The sequence below is a fragment of the Myotis yumanensis genome, unplaced genomic scaffold (assembly GCF_028538775.1).
Source record: "Myotis yumanensis isolate MYYU_CA2020_CCGP unplaced genomic scaffold, mMyoYum1.0.hap1 SCAF_2, whole genome shotgun sequence".
Classification (NCBI taxonomy): domain Eukaryota; kingdom Metazoa; phylum Chordata; class Mammalia; order Chiroptera; family Vespertilionidae; genus Myotis; species Myotis yumanensis.
Window position 1 is genome coordinate 22,781,452 of NW_027223753.1, and position 22,035 is coordinate 22,803,486.

General features: G+C 40.9%; 1 protein-coding gene across 2 annotated transcripts; it reads right to left on the minus strand.

Annotated features, from left to right (window-relative positions):
- Positions 1-6,561: 6,561 nt before the first annotated feature.
- SFPQ (splicing factor proline and glutamine rich) lies at positions 6,562-21,795 on the minus strand. Of its 2 annotated transcripts, XM_070404700.1 has the most exons (13): positions 20,861-21,795; positions 19,900-20,088; positions 19,052-19,353; positions 18,857-18,952; positions 18,307-18,503; positions 18,120-18,204; positions 17,563-17,680; positions 17,198-17,246; positions 16,995-17,116; positions 11,138-14,316; positions 7,973-8,020; positions 7,289-7,370; positions 6,562-6,650 (listed from the first exon to the last, which is right to left on the minus strand). In XM_070404700.1, exons 1-10 carry the CDS (start codon positions 21,689-21,691, stop codon positions 14,179-14,181), a joined length of 2,127 nt encoding a protein of 708 aa, XP_070260801.1. In that variant the 5' UTR covers positions 21,692-21,795; the 3' UTR covers positions 6,562-6,650; positions 7,289-7,370; positions 7,973-8,020; positions 11,138-14,178. The 2 variants fall into 2 exon arrangements, with proteins under 2 accessions (XP_070260801.1, XP_070260802.1); XM_070404701.1 differs by lacking the exon at positions 11,138-14,316.
- Positions 21,796-22,035: the final 240 nt, after the last annotated feature.

The following is a 22,035-nucleotide window of genomic DNA, read 5'->3' on the forward strand; positions in this document are numbered from 1 at the left end:
ATTCCTGGCTTGTGGGCTCAACCCCAGTAGGGGGTGTGCAGGAGGCAGCCAATCAATGGTTCTTTCTTATCATTGATGTTTCTATCTTTCCCACTCCCTTCCTCTCTGAAATCAATAAAGTATATATTTTTTAAAAAGCTATAAAACAATGTAAATCAGACTCAGATGAATAGATAAAAGATTTGAGAAGATAAATGACAATTCAGGAAGCATTAGGAATGAAAAGTAATTGAAAAATAGAAGGAACTGAAAAGTGAATAAACAATTGATAATTCCTAGAAAAATAGAGATGGAAGGGATGAAAATGTTTTAAATCAGATTTGTATAGAATATTCCTTGGCTATAAAAAGTAAGGAAATCTTATCTTTTGAGATAGCATGGATGGACCTGGAGAGCATTATGCTAAGTGAAATAAGCCAATCAGAGAAAGGCAAGTAGCATATGATTTCAGTCGTGGAATCTAATGAACAAAATAAACTCAAAGACATGGTATGGTGATTACTAGAGGGAAAGGGGGTGAGAGAAGGTAGACGAGGGTATGGGGGAAATAGTGATGGAAGAAGAGACCTGGGGTGGTGAACACAAAATACAATAAACAGATTATGTATTCTAGAACTGTACACCTGAAATATATACACAAAAATACAGCAAAAAAAAAAAAAAGATTCAATACAAAGCTATTCTGAGTATAAAACACCTGGATATCTAATAAACTACAAACATGCAAATTGACCGTACCTTTGCTACTCCTTAAGCCACGCCCATCAGCCGATCAGAGCGACTATATGCAAATTAACCCAACCAATATGGCAGACGGTGGCCACGGAGCTGGAGTGAGCAGGAGGCTTGGTTGCTCCAGTGATGGAGGAAGCCAAGTTTCCCAGCTGGCTCTGAGTTCCACTGAAGGCAACAAAGTTTCTATTATAGAAGGTAAATAAATCCCAGAATAAAAAGAAAAAAGAAAAAAAGGAGAGGCTGGGAGCTTCCGTCGCCGGGGGGGTTGGCCAGCCTGAAAACATCCCTCAGACCCTCACCCAGCCTGGCCAGGCACCCCAGTGGAGAACCCCCACCCTAAAGGGGGTGTGGCAAGCCTGCAAACAGCCATCAGCCCCTCATCCAGGCTGGCCAAACCTCCATGGGGAGAGAATTCCCACTGGGGGGGGGGGGGGGGGGGCTTGACCAGCCTGCAAACAGCCATCAGCCCCTCACCCAGGCTGGCCAGGCACCCCAGTGGGGACCCCCACCCTGAAGAGGGTGTGACGAGCCTGCAAACAGCCATCAGCCCCTCACCCAGGCTGGCCAGGCACCCCAGTGGGGACCCCCACCCTGAAGAGGGTGTGACGAGCCTGCAAACAGCCATCAGCCCCTCACCCAGGCTGGCCAAACCTCCATGGGGTGAGGGTTCCCACTTGGGGGGGCTTGACCAGCCTGCAAACAGCCATCAGCCCCTCACCCAGGCTGGCCAGGCACCCCAGTGGGGACCCCCACCCTGAAGAGGGTGTGACGAGCCTGCAAACAGCCATCAGCCCCTCACCCAGGCTGGCCAAACCTCCATGGGGTGAGGGTCCCCACTTGGGGGGGCTTGACCAGTCTGCAAACATCCATCAGCCCCTCACCCAGGCTGGCCAGGCACCCCAGTGGGGACCCCCACCCTGAAGAGGGTGTGACGAGCCTGCAAACAGCCATCAGCCCCTCACCCAGGCTGCCCAGTCACACCAGTGGGGACCCCCACCCTGAAGGGGGTGCGGGAAGCCTGAGAACAGCCATCAGCCCCTCACCCAGGCTGCCCAGGCACCCCAGCGGGACCCCCACCCTGATCCAGGACACCCTTCAGGGCAAACCAGCCGGCCCCCACCCATGCACCAGGCCTCTATCCTTATCCTAAAAGGGTAAGATGCAAATTGACCCTAACAGCAGAACTACTGGGAATGACTGGTCACTATGACACACACTGACCACTAGGGGGCAGACGCTCAATGCAGGAACTGCCCCCTGGTGGTCAGTGCGCTCCCACAGGGGGAGCTCTGCTCAGCCACAAGCCAGTACAGGCTAATGGCTGCCAGTACAGCGGTGGTGGTGGTGGGAGCCTCTCCCGCCTCCTCAGCAGCACTAAGGATGTCAGACTGCAGCTTAGGCCTGCTCCCTGCTGGCAAGTGGACATCCCCCAAGGGCTCCCAGGCTGCCAGATGGATGTCTGATTGCCAGCTTAGGCCCAATCCCCGGGAAGTGGGCCTTAGCCAGCAGCTGGTCATCCCTCGAGGGGTCCCAGACTGCAAGAGGGCACAGGCCGGGCTGAGGCCCCCCCACCCCCGAGTGCACAAATATTTGTGCACCGGGCCTCTAGTCTGTATATAAAATGACTCCTCAAGTCCAAAGCAATGGAAAATACTGAACACTACATAGCAGTCCTTGTGTTACCAGCACTGCTCTGTTAAGTTCATGCACATATTTTTTTTCTTTTTATCTTAATATTTGATGAAAAGAAATCCCTGGTTCCAAGCTAATAGGTAAATTGAGAGCCAGTCTCCCTAAGGCACAAAATAAAATATCAATAAATTACTAAATACAAAAATTATTCCTCCTTAGGTCTTTTATTGCCAAGGGCAAAGTTTTTTCTACTGCTCAGTCCAAAACCCTTTTCTTAGACACACACTGGCTTCCCCTGTTCTTTTTTCAAGGCAAGGCTGCTTTCCAATCTGTTGAGATTACTACTCCAGCATTTGTCATTTAGGTGTCTTCTCCCTCTCCTTACCACAGGCTAAGTCATTCTCCAAAGTCCCTCTTTGTCACTGGTCTCAAAGAGTCACTGGTCCCTTTTCCTTTTAGGAACTGAGACATATCTAATCATTTTATGGAAACAATACAGATGTTCGAACCATCTCAGTTGAGGCATCAGATATATGAGCAAAGCAGCCATATTAGACAATAGCCATCCACCTCAACAGTCTTCAGAAAGTCTCTAGCTCCAGCCTCCATCTGACTGGCTGAGCCCTGTCAACACCCTTAGTTGTCCCGAGCCAGCAAGCATTAGATAACTGGCTGTGCTGAAAATAGATCACAGTGAGCAAGGAATAAGACAAATTAGGAGGCAATTTTCATCTAATTGATTTCAATATATCTTGTTCAAGCGGTTAATGAGAACAATGAAGAGCTCTTCGGATAAAAATCAGAATCCTAACATGGCCTAGAAGGGTTTCCATGATCTGACTTCTGTTCTGGCCTCGTAATTATACAACTCCCAAGATCTTTTTTAAAAAAAATGAAATTCACATAACATACAATTCATCCAAAATATACAATGTTTTTAGTATATTCGGATATGTATATGTCACCACTAATTTTATTTTCATTACCTCAGAAAGAACCTGTATCCTTCAGCAATCACAGCCCTATTCTCCATTACACTCCATTACACTCCCCTTCTTCAACTCTGATCCCGTTTTGACCATTTTATAAGTAGAGTCATCTATGTGATCTTTTGTGACTGGATTCATCTATGTTGTAGCATATATCACCATTTCATCCCTTTTTATAGCTAATATTCCATTGCTTGGATATGTACCGGTAATTTGCTTACCCATTTATCAGTTCATGGACATTTGAGTTGTTCCCACCTTTTCACTATTATGCTAAACATTCACATATTTTTGTGTGAGCATGTTTTTTTTCAGGTGTTAGAATTGCTGAGTCATACATAGGGTATAGGGTAATGGTTTGAGCAACTACCAGACTGTTTTTCAAGCTTGCTGACACCATTTTAAATTGCCATCAGTAGTGTGAGGATTCGTTTCTCCACACCCTTCCCACCACTTGACTTTATTCTAGACATGATAGTGGGTGTTGAAGGGATATCTTCTCCCCCTACCCAGATTTACTTAAGTTTAATTGACAAAACTGTTAAGATATTTAAAGTGTACATTGTGATTTGATTGCCATGTGCTGTTTAATGACAGGGACACATTCTTAGAAATGTGTCATTAGGTGATTCCATGGTTGTGCAAACATCAATGTACTATAAGCTTACATAGCATATAACTACAAAATGAGATTAAACCAAGCACAAGAAAAAAAGAATGCATTTAAGATGCAGTAAACACAAGATGAGGTTGCTCCTGGTATAACGTCGCATGTTTGACAGCAAGCTTTTTTTTTTTTTTTAGAAAGAGTACACTCTAACAAAAGTAAATACTTTTACCAAGTATTATGTAATGTACCTAATTGTATGTGCTATACTATTACACAAATTGCAGCACAGGTTTGCTTATAGCAACATCACCAGAGGTAATATGTGGCACACCTTTGTCACTAAATAAGGAATTTTTCAGCTCCATTAATCTTTTTTATTAAATATATTTTATTGATTTTTTACAGAGAGGAAGGGAGAGGGATAGAAAGAAACATCGATCAGTTGCCTTCTGCACACCCCCCACTGGGAATGTGCCCACAACCAAGGTACATGCCCTTGACTGGAATCGAACCCAGGACCCCTCAGTCCGCAGGCCCACACTCTATCCACTGAGCCAAACCAGTCAGGGCCAGCTCCATTAATCTTGAGACCATTGTGTATGCAACCTATTGGCTGAAATCAAATCACGACTGTACAGTGGGGCTTTGACTTACGCTCCGTGACGGATACTCGTATGTCAAATCTTAAAGTGAACGAGTGAGACACATGATGCTGGGCTGATGTTGTGGCGTTCACTGACATTCGCCGCGCCAACTAGGGGTGGGGTATCTGAAGCTGGCTCGTAACCTGAACTTTAGCTTGCAACTCAAAGCAAAAAATCCGGTATCTTGAAAAACTCGTTAGTCGGACACTCGTAAGTCAAGGCCCACTGTATATATAAATTGCGAAAGCTTCCACCACCTCACTTCTGAGAACATTCAATTTCTCTTGGCAAATTTCAATTCTATAATGCACTATTAACTGTAGTTATGTTAGATCCTCCGACCTTTAACCTTAGTTTTTTGAATTGCCATCTCATGATTTGCATTTCCCTATTGACTGATGTCACGCATCTTTTTAAAATACTTCTATTCAAACCCTTGACCTATTTTTTAATTGGGGTTTTAATTGTTCTTTACTGATAGAAGTCTCCAGAAATGGTATCTTAACTAAGAATCCTTTGCCAAACTCAGGATCATGATGTACACACCCACCCCCACCAAGTACCTGTTTTCATTGCTACATTTGGATATTTGAACCACTTTTTTTCAGTGTGGTAGAGGCTATAGGAATCTTAGGATCAGTTTATCAATTTCATATCAGCTAGGATCATGTTGAATCTGTAAATGTTCAGAATACTGCCCGTTCTTTCAATCCACGAATCTTCACAATTTCTTCCAAGTCATCCACTTTTAATTGCCATATTCCCTCTTAGCTCATGCATTTAGAATTCAACCCATTTTGGTGCAAGACATGACCCCATATATCATGTGTTAAAATCTTATGGGCTTTACCATGTTAGAAGTTCTGTGCTTTAATCTTGGTTTCCCTCCACCATGTTTTCATACTTATGTCAGACATTGTGCCAAGTATTTAAAATACTAACTACTAATCAAACTATAACCCTGCTAGGGCAGGGATTTAATACCTGAGGTTAAGTAATTTGTTAAAGCTAAATGGTCTCCCAATCCCTTCAGTACTAAGGATCTATTACTAATTTTCTCCTGAAGACTCGTTATGTCTAAAAGCTTACCAAAATTAACATGTCTCTATACTATGAAATATGTAACTGTCTTTCAGATCTTCTAATTACATGGTATAACTAGGAAGAGTTCTCAATTTTGTTGACTTTGAACCCTGATTGACCGATTTGAAAATATGGTCCAAAAAAACATCTGATAGGTGGTTAATCTCGCCCCAGTACACCAACGTTGCAGGATGGAACCAGGGTCAGGGAACATACAAGAAACAATCATTTCTCACTAAAAACAAAACAAAAAGCAAACACACACACACACACCAAAATTAAAATATGTAGTTGGTTGGAGGATTGTCATGTCCACCAAAAGGCTGCGGTTCAATTCTGGTCAGGGCACAGAGGGCAACCAATTGATGTTCTCTCTCAGCACGTCCTTGGGTGAGTATTAAAAAGTAAAATATCCTGATGTCCAAATCAAGTTGGTTAGGACATAAGTACCATCTAATTGATTAATTAAAAGGTTGAAGGAGCTTCTGCCAAAAAAAATCTCAAGAAACAGTCCTGAATTATATATAATCTGTTCTATGTCTATAACAGTGATGGCGAACCTGTTGAGCTTGGCATGTCAGCATTTTGAAAAACCCTAACTTAACTCTGGTGCCATGTCACATATAGAAATTTTTTTGATATTTGCAACCATAGTAAAACAAAGACATATTTTTTATATTTAGTTTATGTATTTAAATGCCATTTAACAAAGAAAAATCAACCAAAAAACTGAGTTTGCGTGTCACAGGTTCGCCATCACTGGTCTAGAATATGGAACCTCTTTACATCACCTAGAAACAAGTTGATGACATAGGAAAATTCTAGAAAATTAAAGAGTCCCACTTAAAAACAGAAAAAAAGGACAATCTGATTTTAAGATGTCTTTATTAACAATTAGGTTGTTCATTCCTCTTTGCCCTCTTCTTCACTGGTTTCCTGGACACAGTTCACCGAATCCTGCCAATAAAAGGAAACAATTACTTCCCAAAGATGTAAAAATCAGTTATCAAGTTTGTTAGCACCAACCAAGTAAACGTCCTAATAACAAGGAAATATTAATAATGGAATGTGGTATCAATAGTATTTAATAGTCTATCTAATATATAAAGCTTATTTAAGATGTAGATTGTTTAGATTTCATACTGATTATAAGGGCCTTTTAAAACTGAGTGATATCTATCTATACATGCAATTTATGAGATGAGAAGTTAGTAAGCCACTGTCCACAGCCACCTTTTTATAAAATAATTTTATTGGACACAGCCATGTCCATTTGTTTATACACTATGACTGCTTTCTAGCTAGACAGCAGAATTGAGTTAGGTAAATACATACATACATACTATACATATATATATATACTTTTTCATTGAAAACTGAAGTCCATTTTTCTGAGGCTTGAGCCAAACCAAGAAAGCTTACAACCTCAGAAAGCTGTTTAAGTAAATATTTAAGTATTGTAAAAACAGTATTTCCTATTAGAAAATTTTAATGTATTAGAAATTAAAATGACATATTCACACACAATTATTTTTGTACAACCCAAGAGTCCTTTTTTCTGAAGGCAGTTAACAGAGTAAGATTGCTTAAGGTACCTTGATACTTCCTCTGTCTTGCAAGTTTTGGCTTTCTCTCTTGGTTGGCTTATGCTTTGACATCTTGAGAACAATTATCCACCTATTATTAAAAATGGAATTTTATTAAAATAAAGTAACATGCTCAGCATATTACATTCTTAATATATAAACTGTGTGTTTTTATGTTTGGGTTCCAATCAATGGTTGTTTTATTTAACTATGTTATTGCTTAGAAAAGATCTGGTCTACACCACAGTCATACTCTAAATTTTTTTCACCTGTACATATGAAATTTTGCCTATTATCAAGGACTAGATAGACAGTTGTTACTCTACTATTTACTAGATAAGTAAAAAAGAACCTTAAGGAGATTTAAAGTGGATCCTAAGGTGAATTTAGAGTACTGAAAATACAGCATTTCTCTACTAAATTCAAGCCCTCTTTTCTGCTCTTGATTGTTTTCTCTACATAACCATGTACCTTCTCAATTCTACTATTTAATACTTTGGTAATATTCCCCATCTTTCAACTCTCTCACATACATACCTATTTTCAAAAACAGAAAGAGAAATATTATCTTAGGTGAGACAAACATCTTAAAAATCAAACATGTTTAACCACATCTGGCTAAATCAAATTTAACCATTAAATCTAATCCAAAAGACCTCTACTGCTAAAGTTAAGATTTCTAAGGATACTTACTTCAGGCGAATGAGCACTCCAATATCAGCCAACATCAATCATTCGTACCTAAAGAATAATAAGAAAAAGTTCATATAAAAGACAAGGGCATAAGGTTTGAAAATGCTAGTTAATGTCAAAATTTAGAGTAAAATTCCAGAGACCAAGATTGGGGGCAAGTTACAGCATAAAAAAATAGGAAGAAACTTCATGGGGGGTAGAAGGGGGAATCTAAAATTATTCTCACATAAATAAAATAGACACCTGAATCAGAATGAAAACTGTATCTTCTTTAAAATACAAAAGCCTAACTACTATTTATTTTCACCAGTCTGAGCACAAGTTTGACTGCAATCCAAAATATACTATCCCTTATGTGAAGGTATGTGACAACGTCTACCTTACCAAATTAATTTTAACATCGGTTCTCTTTTCATAAAAGCACATACCCTGCTCCCCATTCAAGTATGTTTTCCATTCTCAGGTGGACTGACCACCTTCAGCAGAAGTCCTCCAAGAGTACCCTCCCCATTCCACAGTACACACTGCAGTTGTTATCCTGCAATCCTATGTATTTGCCTCGTTGTTTCCCCTAAGTCCTCACTGAGTTTTAAGTTAGGGCAGGGAAGAGCTTGCCTTATTGGGACAGCAAGGAACCTGAGATTTTTTTTTTCTGAGGGAGAAGACATTCACCTTCATTATATATACCTGCAGGGCCACTGCACAAAAACCGGACAGATCAGCCTTAATTCAAATTCTAGGTTTTTCTTCTTCCCTGAGTATCAGTTACTGCCAAGGGCATTTGATAGTTCCCTGTTGCACATTTACCATCCATAAGGGATACTATATCGTTTTGCATTCTTCCCATTCTCCAGATTACCCTATGCTGCAACCAGCCCACCCTTTTCACCCTCTGAATAAAATCTTTTCAGCACTGGTGTTCAAAAGCAACATTTTTATGGTTGATGGTTTACCAACAACTGTGAGATTTCCACAGTTGAGTCTTAAAAATTGCCAATCATTATCTAGCAGCAATGACAGATGATTATTAGGAGCAGTCAAATCCTCGGAGTTCTTTCCCTAATAGGCCATTTGAAAACTGCACTAGCTGACAAGAGCACTGAAACATTATCAGCTAAAGCCCAAACCAAATAAAGGCCCAGAACAAACATCCTGGCTCTCTAAAACCTGTCCACAAATCATTAAGGGAAGGACAGTAAATGCAGGACTGGGGATCGTGTCACTGCAGCTGACAATGATTAACAATAGGAGACATGCAACCCCCATTAAGGTTAAAAGTCCAAAACTAGTCACACGCATCTATCTCTACTGGGGGTGAGACTATTATACAGTCTTTGTAGGTTTTGCAACCTTGCGTGAAAAGCACCCATTGCATTTCTTTCATCTTTCAGAAAGCACCTGTATCTGTTCCAAGGGCCTAACAGTACGAAAATGCATTCTGGCATCACACCTCTGAACATCAGACCATTCTGATTAAAAAGAGTAATTTTGGTTTGTAACAAGGCTTATGAAATACAATGCAAGCACCTCAGTAGTGTTATTACTGAAACCCATTTATTCCCAGATTTTTGACTGAGTGGTTTTTTTAAGACCCTCTGCACTAAGATTTACAAATTATAGCTATGTACAAATCCAAACTAATAAGAATCGACTTAAGTCACAAGTTTCTCATTTGAAAGTGCAAAAACCTATTCGTCTTAAAAGAAGCAGAATGAAGCAAAGTTAACCCCCCACCCCAATGATGTTCCTGAAGTCCATTATTACAACAAGCACATTCTCTCAAAATTGTTATTGGTTGTTTAAGAAATAAACCTGAGCTTCTAAACACTCAATCCCTAAAATCACGGCAGCAAGTGCTGGCCACCGATTTAATGGATCATGCCACAGGAAAACTCCATCAGGGTTATATGCCAACTTAGTGACACTCTTGTCACTAATACCTAAGCACTGTGTTTGCTTTGCATTATATTATTCATGTAGAGAGCTACACTAATCACCATTTGTTCTTTCATCTAGCAGCAGAGTCAAAAGTTATTTGCTTGAATGGTCTATGCACTTACAGTACAAATTTGTCCCCACCTTGTGAATTGCTTGCTAAAGAGCAAGCCATTTTTCTTGATATAATGGAAGAAAATTCTCATATTCACAAAGAGTTTTCACACATTTATGCAAAATAAACCTCAAACCTTCCAGTTACAGAGCAGAAAGCATTATATATGAAAGATGTTTCTCATGCACACTAGCTAAAAACCAGTTCAGAGAACAAAGTTAAGTTGAGATCTGGAATAATAGTCGATGCAAAGCTTAAGTACTAAGCAACAAAATAAGGTGGTTAAGACCTTTTTTTGGTAATTAAAATCTTGAATTATAACATCATATCCCTAAAGCTAAGGTAACCAAATTCAAAAACCTACTCTGAATATTTGCAGTTATCCTACAGAATACGACGAAGTCTTATGTTTGGGAAATGATTCCCACCATGTATCCAACTGTAGGCAAGTCAATGTGCCACACCAATTTTCCCCAGGTTTAGAATATAGACATACTTAGTAAAATCATGTAATTTGAACTGTTCACATTAGATTCCCATCTAAGCCCAAGTTAGTAACAAAGATGTTTCCATGGAGCTCATTTAAAAAAATTTATTGTCACATTACAAAAAAAAACCACCCTGTACTTATAGTGTTAATTCACTCAACCTGCAGAATAATTACCAAGATTGCATTCTGAATTATTGATATTGCTGACCTATGAGCAGGTCAGTTGCTACAACAGCGACTAATTATCACATGCTATACAGTCCATATCAAGAGGCTAAAAAAGCACTCTACCTCCCAAGTATGGTTTGGTTCCCTTTCCCCCACACCACTGATATGTTCCATGTTATCTTCAGTTACAATGCAACTAAAGGAAACCACACAACTGAATCAGATATACCAAGGAATCAAGTTTGCACTTTTTATCTGAGAACTGCAACAGCACTGAATTCTGCCTGACAAATTACAGCTCTAAGCCCAAACCCACGCACTTTTGATAAGCTAGCTTTACCATACAAGTGTTAGGTGCTGCACTGTTATTTCATTGTCAGAAGTGTGATGTCAGAATGCCCACGGAATAAAAGTACATAGCAAGTCACCAAGTTAGATTATATTGCTTGTTACCTACCTGTATGCAGTCGGCAATGAGAATCTTGGAGCAAGCAGGAATACTACATCCGGGTCCTAATGTCCATTGCCATTTGCGGTACTACGTTCCTCACAGTTACGCACTGCAGAAATGCTGGCTAAATGCAGTTATGTAGCAGGCCACTACTTTAATAGTGCATAATTGCAGTCCAAGAACACCAGAAAACATTCCACCAAAACTTAGTGGCTTGCCCAAGAAAAGCCAAGTATCTAAGTTTTTATCTGCCATAATATGCCACTTATAAAAATTGCACAGGCGTAACATTACAATTTCCCAAATTATAATGTTTATAATAGTGGTATATCTACATAAGGAGTGGTAGGGTTTATAGAACTTGTTAATGAGTTCAATTAGTGTTCTAAAGAAAGAAGGATTGTGATTTCACTAAATGTGAGCCAATGGGTTAAAAGCTTATGAGATACCTATTAAAATATACTGGGGTCTCTTAGAGAATGCGGTTCTTAAAGATTTGGACTACTAAGTTTTAAAATGATCAGTGTTCCTCCTAAAAACAAAATTATGAGAATGGAGAAGGGGAAAATGGGGGCAGGTGATTTCTTCAAATGAGAAAAATGGCTAAATACTTTGAAACTACTACCTTCCCTCTCCCATCCCAAGTTTCTTATCAGCTTTTAGGCAACTGTTTTTTTTTAAGATGACTTAAATTCCCATTAGGCTAAAAACTATCATATACAAGACTTACAGAAAGTCTATTTGAGTACCTTACAACCCTTGGTACACTGCTATTTCAGTGATAAAAGTAAAAAAACTTAGTTGAAACTGAGCAAGATTATTTGCTAAACAACATTTAGCAATTCTACAGCCCCTCAGTAAGGCTATCAAAACCACAACTTTCAGCAGATTATCCATGAGCATCCTTCACCACTCTTCAAAGGTACAGTACTACCAAAAGCTTATTTTAGGGGTCTGTGCCAGCATCCCTTATAAAGAAAGGCATGTAATCTGAAAAATAAACTGAAACATTAATTTTATAGGCAGATTATCCCATTTCCCCACCAGCCCCCGCCCACACACATACAAGTTCACCCTCCACGGGTGTCCCATGAACACCCCTTATTTTATCATTAGTCGAGTCCCTACTACACAATCCAATCAAATTATAATGGACTTCTTTCAAATCAAGATCCTTGTTTCCGTACAGAAAAATCTCATATATAGCACCAATTCATACCTTAACCGGGGACAAAACTTCCTCATTAATATAATTATGGTAGAACTACCACCCATTTCCAGGTGTCTTGGTGAATAGAAATAATGAACATTTTCTAATGAGGTTTCCTTAATTAGCACATCATGTACCTGTCAGTCACACAACCAGAATTGGGTGACATGCCTTTATACTCCACTAGTGTTTTACTTTTAGTATTATCCAGTTTCCCAGGCAGAAGGTGCTCAATTATTTCAACAATAGGTTTCCCTTTGTACTCAGGCACAATACTAAACTTCAGCATTTGTTAAAATTTTACTTTTGCCAATTAGCACCAAGAACAGAGGTGAAAAGGAGGAAGACACATTCCATAGTAAAGAGTTCTATAATGTACAAATTTGAATGGAACCATAACTAAGAACAAAGCCAAGCCATTGAATTATTTTACCTACTTTTAGGAAGCTGTTCCCTCTGCTAACATAGATACACTGGGAAAACAGATTCCCACTGTTGTACTAACAGACAACAGTAACGATGTGCTTTAATATTAAGTCAAAATATCTCATTCTAATGGAAGGAGATTCAATGAAGTTGACAATAAACTGACAACATCATCGAAACACTCCAAAGCTTTATGGTGGGAGGGACATTTATATTTGCACTGTGTAGCATAAGCAACTCTCTCCAGATTTAGTGCTGCATCAAAAGGAAACTATGGAAAAACAGATTAACAAATATTTTACAATTAAGAATGAATGGCTATCTGCAACCCTACATGTCAACAGTCACCACTAATTCTTTGAAAAGAGAGCAAGTAGATTTACGGTCCTATAGTTTTTGCCCAATGAAGTAACAAAAGGAGACATAAAAGGTTCAGAGTACAAATGTATATATAGCTATACCTCGTTTATGGTTACTATACTTCTTACTTTCAAGATGAAATTTTCAGACTAAACCCCATCTTTATAAATCGCTTAAAGTAATACATGAAAAGACTTCATGTTTAATAATCTTTAATTCAAATGTGAAAGTTCAATACAAGCCAGTTGTAGGGCTTGGGACTTATTCTTTTAAAAACAAGAACGGAGGAATGCAACAAAATGATCTTTCCACTTTTTCTCCAGAAGCTTTCAAGAAAAGGATAACTCATAGGGCCATAAAAGATCCATTTAGTCATGCCCACTTTCTCCCCCTACCAATAGTCATACACCCAATTCCATAATCTTAATACATATTCCTGAATGAAGATTTACAGTTGTCTTACTTATATAACCATTTAAAAGTACTTAGCACCGCTTGCTTCCTATAATGCCAAACAAATCAAATCACGAATCTACTTCAATATGTATTTCTTCTTTTTAAAACAAAGGGGTACTTATTTGTAAAAAGCAATACTTAGCCTACAAATACATTTCCCAGAAATGGCACATGCCATTTGAAGGTCTCAACACTCTCATGCTTTCAAAGTGGAATACCTAGCCTAATGTGCATGGAAGCATGAATGGCAAAACTGAAGATCAATATTTTAACTATTTATTTGAAGCACAGTAAAAAAAAAAAAAAAAAAAAAAAAAAGGTACACTTTGGAAATTCGATGGCACAAGGTACAATGCCATAACTTGTGGGACATTATACAGTTAAAAAAAAAGGAAATAAAAAGGAAAAAAATCCTGTTTCAAAACACTATTACATAATTTTACCTGCCCAAACAGACCATTTACAAATATTAGGTCAATAAACTGCTAACATCCATAAAAAGGTAGCTTTCTTACTAAAATGCAAGAATTTAAAAGACTGGTATCTAAACAAGAAAAGACAAAAACAAACTAGAATAAGAGCCTAGATATCACATCTAAAATCGGGGCTTTTTGTTTGGGCCTTCATACTCTTCTCTCCCTCTACCATATCCTGCTGGAGTTCCAGGCCCCATTCCTCTAGGACCCTGTCCACCCACAGGTCCCGCGCCTCCCTGCCCAAAGCGCTCAGTACGCTATTGGAACAGTAATTAACAGTTCATTATATGTAGTTGATGTCCATGTGTGTTAAGTAAATATTTTAGAAGGTTCCGTAGTCAACGTTCGTCGATACAATCACCAATGAGTCGATCCACAGGTACCGGGAACATAGAAAGGAAAAAAGGGTAATTTGAAAATTAGTTTACGATAATACATGCCTTGTGGTATGTTCCCACTTGAGCCATTCTCATACACCTGTTTCAAAGAATAGATCTTCCCTGTAGTGCTAAAAAATTTAAGAATTAGTGTAGATGTGAAAACCCATTCCAAAATGAGTTAAAGAAATTTCACATCAGAATAAACCACTGAAAAGCTTGCAAACTTCTTACTTTCAAGGTCTGAACAGGAAAATTAATTTCCAAGTAAGCCTAACAAGCCCAAACAGACAGATTCAATTCACTCAAAGAAGTGACAAAGGACCTACTCACCAGTTAGTGGCATGTGCTGCATAAGAAACCTTGTGCTTTTCAAGATCTCAAGACACATCTGCTAAGTTGCAGAAATCTTAAAAGGTTCAAAGTTTTAATAAAATGCTACCAGACTACAAAAAAAAGCATAAAAGACTAATAGATTTAGTCATTTTACCGGCACAGTAACTTGATTAAAAAAAAAATGTGTTGCCATATTCTCACAGGTGTACCACCTTTAGGAGCCATCACTATCTGACAAGAGACACTTATGTTTACAGTACTATTCTGTATTATTGCAAATTGACTGGATATACAGCCCACCCCCATTAACAGTCCAACTTTTCCCTTAGGTCTTTGAAAAGTCCACTGGCACTTAGCTATGATTCCATGGTCTGGGTATCTCCCAAACAGCCTAGCACCATGCTTAAGTGACTGCAATAAAGCAGGAGTTTATTATTCCATCTAGTTTCAGGTACTTCTCAGTCTTAGAAAGCTATGTATCCAAAAAGAAAAACCCTAGAGATATGGAAGCACAGCAGCCTGAACTATCTTTCAAATTCCATTTAAAATAGATGTTACTAAGTATTACCACACCCCCCCAACCCCCCAAAATTTAAACAAAATACAAAAATGGCATCAGGGTTTAACTGTTCCTATATGTTGTCATTTCAACATGTCTCTTACAAAATACTACAGGGCTACTTGAAAAGACTAAATCTCGCCCTGGCTGGTTTGGCTCAGTGGATAGAGCATCAGCCTGCAGACAGAAGGGTCCCAGGTTCAATTCCAGTCAAGGGCACATGCCCGGGTTTGCATGCAAGGAGGCAGCTGATTGATGATTCTCTCTCATCATTGATGTTTCTACTGGTATCTCGCTCCCTCTCCCTTCTTCTCTGAAATCAATTAAAACATATTTTTAAAAAAGACTAAATCTCAATCCTTTAAACTATTTTTCAAAAACCTAAAAATTTTAGGGTTTTAGCACACTGTACTATATATTTCATGAAGGCTATAAAGGAAAATTTGGGGATTTCACAATTATATCATTACATCTTAAACACACAGGTTTTTTTAAACCTGTTATATGGAATACAGAATTTTAACTGTGGGAACATCATGTGAAGTTACATTTTTAACAAATTTTTTTACATACCTACAATATGCCTTTTAGGAAGCACATAAGTGAAAATGTTACCCACACTATTTTTAAAATTTAATTTGACGAAAGCTTATAGCACTACATTTAATGTAACCAGTCATTTACGGTTCTAATTCCCCAAAAGCCATAAATGGGTTTTAAACTAGGTGAGGTCCCATACTAAATTCTTATGTTCCTTATTTGTAAAGTGAAATTAGTGAGTTACATGCTGCAGCTTCCTTCCTTTGCCAAAATCCTATAGGTGAACTAATCAGACTTAATTCAGTTGTGAAAATGTATTCTTCCTTAAACCCATTTCTAAAGTCAATATTCAATTCTCCTAAGGATTTGTAAAGCCCTAAACACAGCCACTCAGACCAATTCACATGCTTGTTCTAAAGCATCCGGATAGGCTATCTGCAGTTAAAATATGATAGCATCAAGAAGGTTCAGATCAAATGCACACAACTAGTATGCTTAAAATTATCATTGGTTTTGTTGCTACTCTGTAGCAAAACAGATGTCAGTTTGTTTTAGAAGGTGTACCTATAGACAGCCCAACAGGTGGGAAACGACGAGTCAAAACTTTAAACAATTCCCTTTTCATGGATAGAAGCCACACCAAATATAGGTCAGAGTTCTACACATCAGTAAAACATGCCTAGGAGCTGCAAACTACAAGTCTAATTCATATAGTTATGGCAAATGCCAGCTGAGTGAACAACAGTTTGCCATTTGATTACGCTCACTTAGATGTAGAATAATTAGGTACATTATCTAACGTTTAGAATTTGGATTTGCCATGCGATGGAGTGCAAAAGTACACAAGCAATATAATGGAAAGCACCTAAGTCTACTTATTGCCAAAGATAACTCCAACATACTAACAGCACTGACTTCGCGTTGGCAACCATATCTGTTTAGGTTACCACACACTGAGTTCTTCTATGTTGCCAAAGTATCCCTCAATATTACGATTTACATGATAGGGAAACTAAAAGAAGTCCAGTCACCTACTTAAAAAAAAAACACAAGAAAATAAAACACACACACAAGTTGTGAAAATGAGAATTTCCTTTGTACTACGTCCCATAGGATACATTACCATGTCGCTTCCCATCATGGAACCAGTCATGGTTGCTGGTGGAACTCCAGGATTAGCTTCATAACCTATGCCACCAGCACCACCTAATGGTGGAAATTTCTGGCCTCCTGAACCATAGGGATCTAGAGGAAACAAAAATGCCTGTTATAACTAAACCAGAATATTGCTCTCTAATGGCACTGCTAATTTATTTTCATGCTTACCTCCCATGTTCATTGCTCCTCCACCACCCATTCTCATGTCTCTTTCTCTCTAAAAGAAAAAAAAAACTTTCATGTATCTGTAGTATACCCATACCATTTTTGAAAGTACAAAAAGATCCCCAAACTGAAAGTCTAACCAATAAAAAAGGTTCATTTAAGGCAATTTAAAAAACTAGACTCTGAAAAAAATTTTTTAAATTTACCCGTTGACTTAATTTTCAAAAACCTAAAAGCTTCTTCCCAAAGAATCTTTGGCCTACCAAAAAAAAAAATGATAAAAGACATATCACCATAATACATGTTTAAAATAAGTGGATATGATACGTTATTTTACTCTAATTAGATTACAACAAAAGTTTACTTACTGGATCCATGTAGCCCATTCGGCTATAACTTTCCTCTCTTTGTCGTCTCATTTGTTCTTCCATCTCACGTTGACGAATCATCATCTCTTCTTCCCTTCTACGTCGTTCCTCTTCTTGTCTGGAAATGTTCATTAAGTATATAAATCAAAGTGTTATCCACATCTTTTCAAACTCAATTTGAAAAAAAAAAAGAGCGACAGAGAGAATAGTTTGCCTCACAGCTTTACAAAGACCAGGTTGGGGCAACACATAAAAGACCAGGAGAGTGAGTGTAGAATAGCCCTAGGGGCATTCTGGCTAAGAAAATAAGTATTACAGTACTTACTGACAATTGTACATACAATTTCAATTTAAATGTTATACCAACAGTGACTCTATTTCATTTGACTATACTGCAAAATTTAGGTTCACCTTTTGTCTAAATGTTAATGCAGAAGCAAAGGCCCTGGACGGTGTGGATCAGTTGGTTGAGCAAAGTCTCCCCTCCCTTCCCTCTCTCTAAAATCAATAAAAACATTTTTTAAAAAAACAAAAGGCTTAGTTTAACAAAACTTTACCTTAACTGCATTTCTTTACGTTTCTGCATTTCTTGATTGTGAAGTTCTTCCATGCGTCTTAATTCTTCCTGGCGTCGCATCAGATCTGAACATTGGAAAATTTTGTTTTAGATTCACATTGAGATTACAGGAAGTTTTTTTTAAAAAAAGACAATTGATCCCATCAGCAAACTTCAGAGTCTTTTACCTTGACGCAAGAGATTTGCCTGATGTTCATGATAGGCATCTTCCATTTCACTTTCCAGTTTGTCTTTTGCATCTTTCATGTTTTTTTCAACTTGTTCCCTTTGCTGTTTCTCCATTTCATCCAAGGACTTCCATCGCTGAGAATATTCATACTCAAATGTGCCATGCTGGGCAAAACGAGGAGGGGTTTCTCTCTCCCTGACAGTATTTAAAGGAGAATCAAGTTGGGATGCATGTAAGAAACACTACCTGACTCCCCTAAAAACACTGGTCTCTCCCCCTGCCCTCTCCACTTGTAAGGAACACCGAGGGGCAAAGACCACTTTGGTTCATATTGTAAGAACAAGAATAAATTGTGAAATATACATACTTCAGAAACAAAAACTAGGCATTTGAATAACTGCTACAAAACCTCAAACTTTCTGAGCCCAATGCTTTTATTAAGCATATTCATTTAGGAGAATTTTGCACATTTTAAACAAAACTGAAAAATTACTAGAACAAGTTCTCCCTTAAATTTAAAAAACTGCCAAAAGTTTAATCCATCTTACTTCTGATACATTGGATTCTTCTGTGCAAGTTTTTCAGGAAGCCCATCTTCATCATCCAATTGTTCAAGTGGTTCCACAATGACTGGACGAGGAGTTCTAATACAAAAGAAGGCTGCATCTTATTTTCCAGTCGTATCACAACTTCCTCATACAAGTTAATAAACAAAAATTATTAAAATAGGCACAAGAACTTACGTTGTCAGTAAGAAAACGCCTTCACTGCATCTTTCAAATGCTTTTCTTGCTGCTGGTTTAGAAGCAAATTCAACAATGCCTTTCCCTGTAGATCTTCCACGATCATCCACAATTACAACAGCCCTTTCAATAGGACCAAACTGGCTAAAGGCTTCTTCCAACAGTTCATTGGAAACATAAGGTGAAAGATTTCTAACAGAAAGGGCAGCAGCATGTGTGGCAAAGCGAACCCGAAGCTGTCTACCTCTCATGGGAGTATCATCAAGTTCAGCTTTGGCAATTTCAGCCAATGCCCTGGACTCCTGAAAGTTATCAGACATACTCATGTTAATGACCTAAAAAATTGCCTAATGCCTCTGAAAGTCATAAGCCTAATTCCCATTCCTATTCTTCCTCCAGCTCCCACCCTGACACGGTTCTCAGTAGTTAAAATGTCTTGCCCACCCACTCCCCTTGATTCTCAGATACCAACAATTACACACTATACAACATTTCATCTTTTCTGCAAGAATGATGAAAACATTGTTATCCTTTCATCCTCATCTGTAGATACGGTTTTTGTGTGTGTGTGTGTTTTTGTTTTTGAGGGAGTTAAAGAGAGCATAAAACACTGATGTGAAAGAAGCATCAATCAGTTGTCTGTGTATGCCACCCCCTCTAGGATCGAACCCACAACCTTTTGGTGTACAGGACCACACTCCAACCAATTGAGCAACCCGGCCACAGCAAGAATGACAAGAAATTTAAAGACCAATTGATTCATGTTCGTCTGAAAACCAGTACATCTGTAGTAGCAAAAAAAAAAAGGACCCTTTAATTAATTATACATAAAAACCCAACAAACTCACGAGCTTAATAAATCCGAATCCTTTGCCTTTGTTGATAAAAACTTCTCCTGGTTCTCCATATTTAGCAAACAGTCTTTTGAATTCCTCCTCTGTAATATCAGCAGGTAGGTTCCCAACAAACAACCGACAACGCTGAGTGTAAGTTTTCTCCCCGGGTCTTCGCAGGAGAGACAAGTTGGCTTTAAAGCCCTAGTGGAAAAGAAAGGAATTTTTCAGACACCAGTGACCTCTGCCTGCAGGGGAAACCCGCTAATTTTTGCTTTTACCAAACTGGATTTTACCAACGGGGTTGCTCTTCTGTTTTCGTTTAAAGTCAAAGCGAGGTCCTACTATACTCGTGGGATTTCCAATGTCACCGCTATCCTAACACCAAACAGCCAAATTCATTCAGAATACTCGAGAACGGGCATTGGGCCCTCGCTACATAGGTCCTTTTGGTGGGTCATTCCTTCCTCAATTAATATTAGCTTATGGCTTACTGTCTCCCTCTCCGCCTCTACTGCTGTTCATCGTTCCACATCTGTATCCACAACCTCGTCCTTTCCATATGCTGAGCGTCCCTGGCTAAAATGTAGCGGACATAAATTAAAATGGTCAAATGGTAAATGAAAAAAGAAAAAGAGCAAAATCCCGTTAGCAGCGACACGACCTCTGCGAGCCTGCATCTCACGGTCTGCTCTACTCCGGCTCCAGGACTTCCTGGCTGTAGCCGGGCCGGCCCATCCCATCACGGCGGCTCCTCGCCTCGCCGGCCCCCTCCCGCGAGCTCCGGCCGCCGGGTCGGGCGGGCTGGCGGCCCACGCGGCCCACCCCGCGGTCGCCGGAGAGCCCCGCCCCCGCCGGCAGCGCGCAGGCGCCCTTCCGGTCTCCGACAAAATGGAGGCCGGCGGGGAGGGAGGGGGGCGAAAAGGGGGCAGCGGCCATCTTAGGGGAACGGACGCGTAGGTCCGGAGACACTCACCTCCGAGTCGGAGATCTTCTCCTCGGTGCGGCCGCCGGGCCCGCCGGGAGGGGGACCCTGGTGGTGCTGCTGGTGGTAGGGCGGGTGGTGCTGCCGTCCCCCGCGGGGCTCGACGCCTCCTCGGTGTGGCGGCTTCGGATGGCCGCCTGGAGTGCTGAGGCCCGGGCCACCACCCGGCTTCGGCCCGCCCGGCATTTTACCGCCTTTGGGGCCGCCGGGTCCTGGGCCCGGCTTAGGCCCGGGCACCGGGCCCCCGGCGGGTGGAGGCGGCGGACCGCCAGCCTGAGGTGGCGGGGTGGAGACCACGCTGCTCGGAGGCGCTGGCGGGGCCGCCCCGGAGGGCGCCGAGGTGACAGCGGGCGGCGGGGTCGGGATAGGGCCTGTCCCCGTGCTGGCCCCAGAAGTCGGGGGAGTGGCGGGCGGCGCCGGGCCCGAGGCCGGCGGGGCGGTGCCTACCCCGGGAGCCGGGCCGGGTCCCGGAGGAACCACGGGCTTGGCTGAGTCCTGTGGCGGCGGCGGCTGCTGATGTGCAGGCGGCTGCTGAAGCGGCGGCGGCTGCTGATGTGGCGGCTGAAGCGGCGGCGGCTGCTGTGGGGGCGGCTGCTGCGGCGGCGGCTGCTGCTGCTGCTGTTGGTGTGGAGGCGGCGGCGGGATCGGGGGTTTGGGGCCGCCCTGGACCGGGCCGGGACCCAGGGGTCCGCGGTTCTGATTGAGGCCCATGCCGGGCGGCGGCGAGCGGAAGTCGTGAAGGCCGCCGCGGCCGCCGCCTCCTCCGCGCCGGTGGAAGCCGCCGCCGCCACCGCCGCGACTCCGGAACCGATCTCGAGACATGTCTGTGGTCAAGGGGCGGTCGAGGCAGAAGCGAAGAAGTCGCTCAGGGAATGTGGATGCCACCTTGCTTCGCACAAAATGGCGGATGACACAGGCTGCGTGCCGCCTTTGTCCTCGTCTTATATAGGCCGGCTGAGAGGGCCCCGCCCACCCCTTGATCGGTAGCTCCGGTAGCCAATTGTAAGTGCCGTGTTTGATGACGCTATTTTACCGAGTGCTAGTCTCTTCTATTGGCTTCTTGGTGAGAGGCGGGAGGAATGCGTAGCTGAAGTTTCCAGCTGGCCAATGAGCGGAAAAGGAGTTGGCTGTAGGCCACTGTGATTTGCTGGGAGAAATTTGAATGG

Bases quoted from the DNA above. Each gene is read 5' to 3' on its own strand.
- SFPQ (XM_070404700.1), bottom strand. From the start codon at position 21,691: ATGTCTCGAGATCGGTTCCGGAGTCGCGGCGGTGGCGGCGGCGGCTTC. The intron at 17,247-17,562 runs GTAAGTAAACTT...TTTTTCTTTTAG, and splicing joins GAATGGGCTACATGGATCCA to AGAGAAAGAGACATGAGAAT. The intron at 17,117-17,197 runs GTAAGCATGAAA...TGTTTCCTCTAG, and splicing joins AGGAGCAATGAACATGGGAG to ATCCCTATGGTTCAGGAGGC.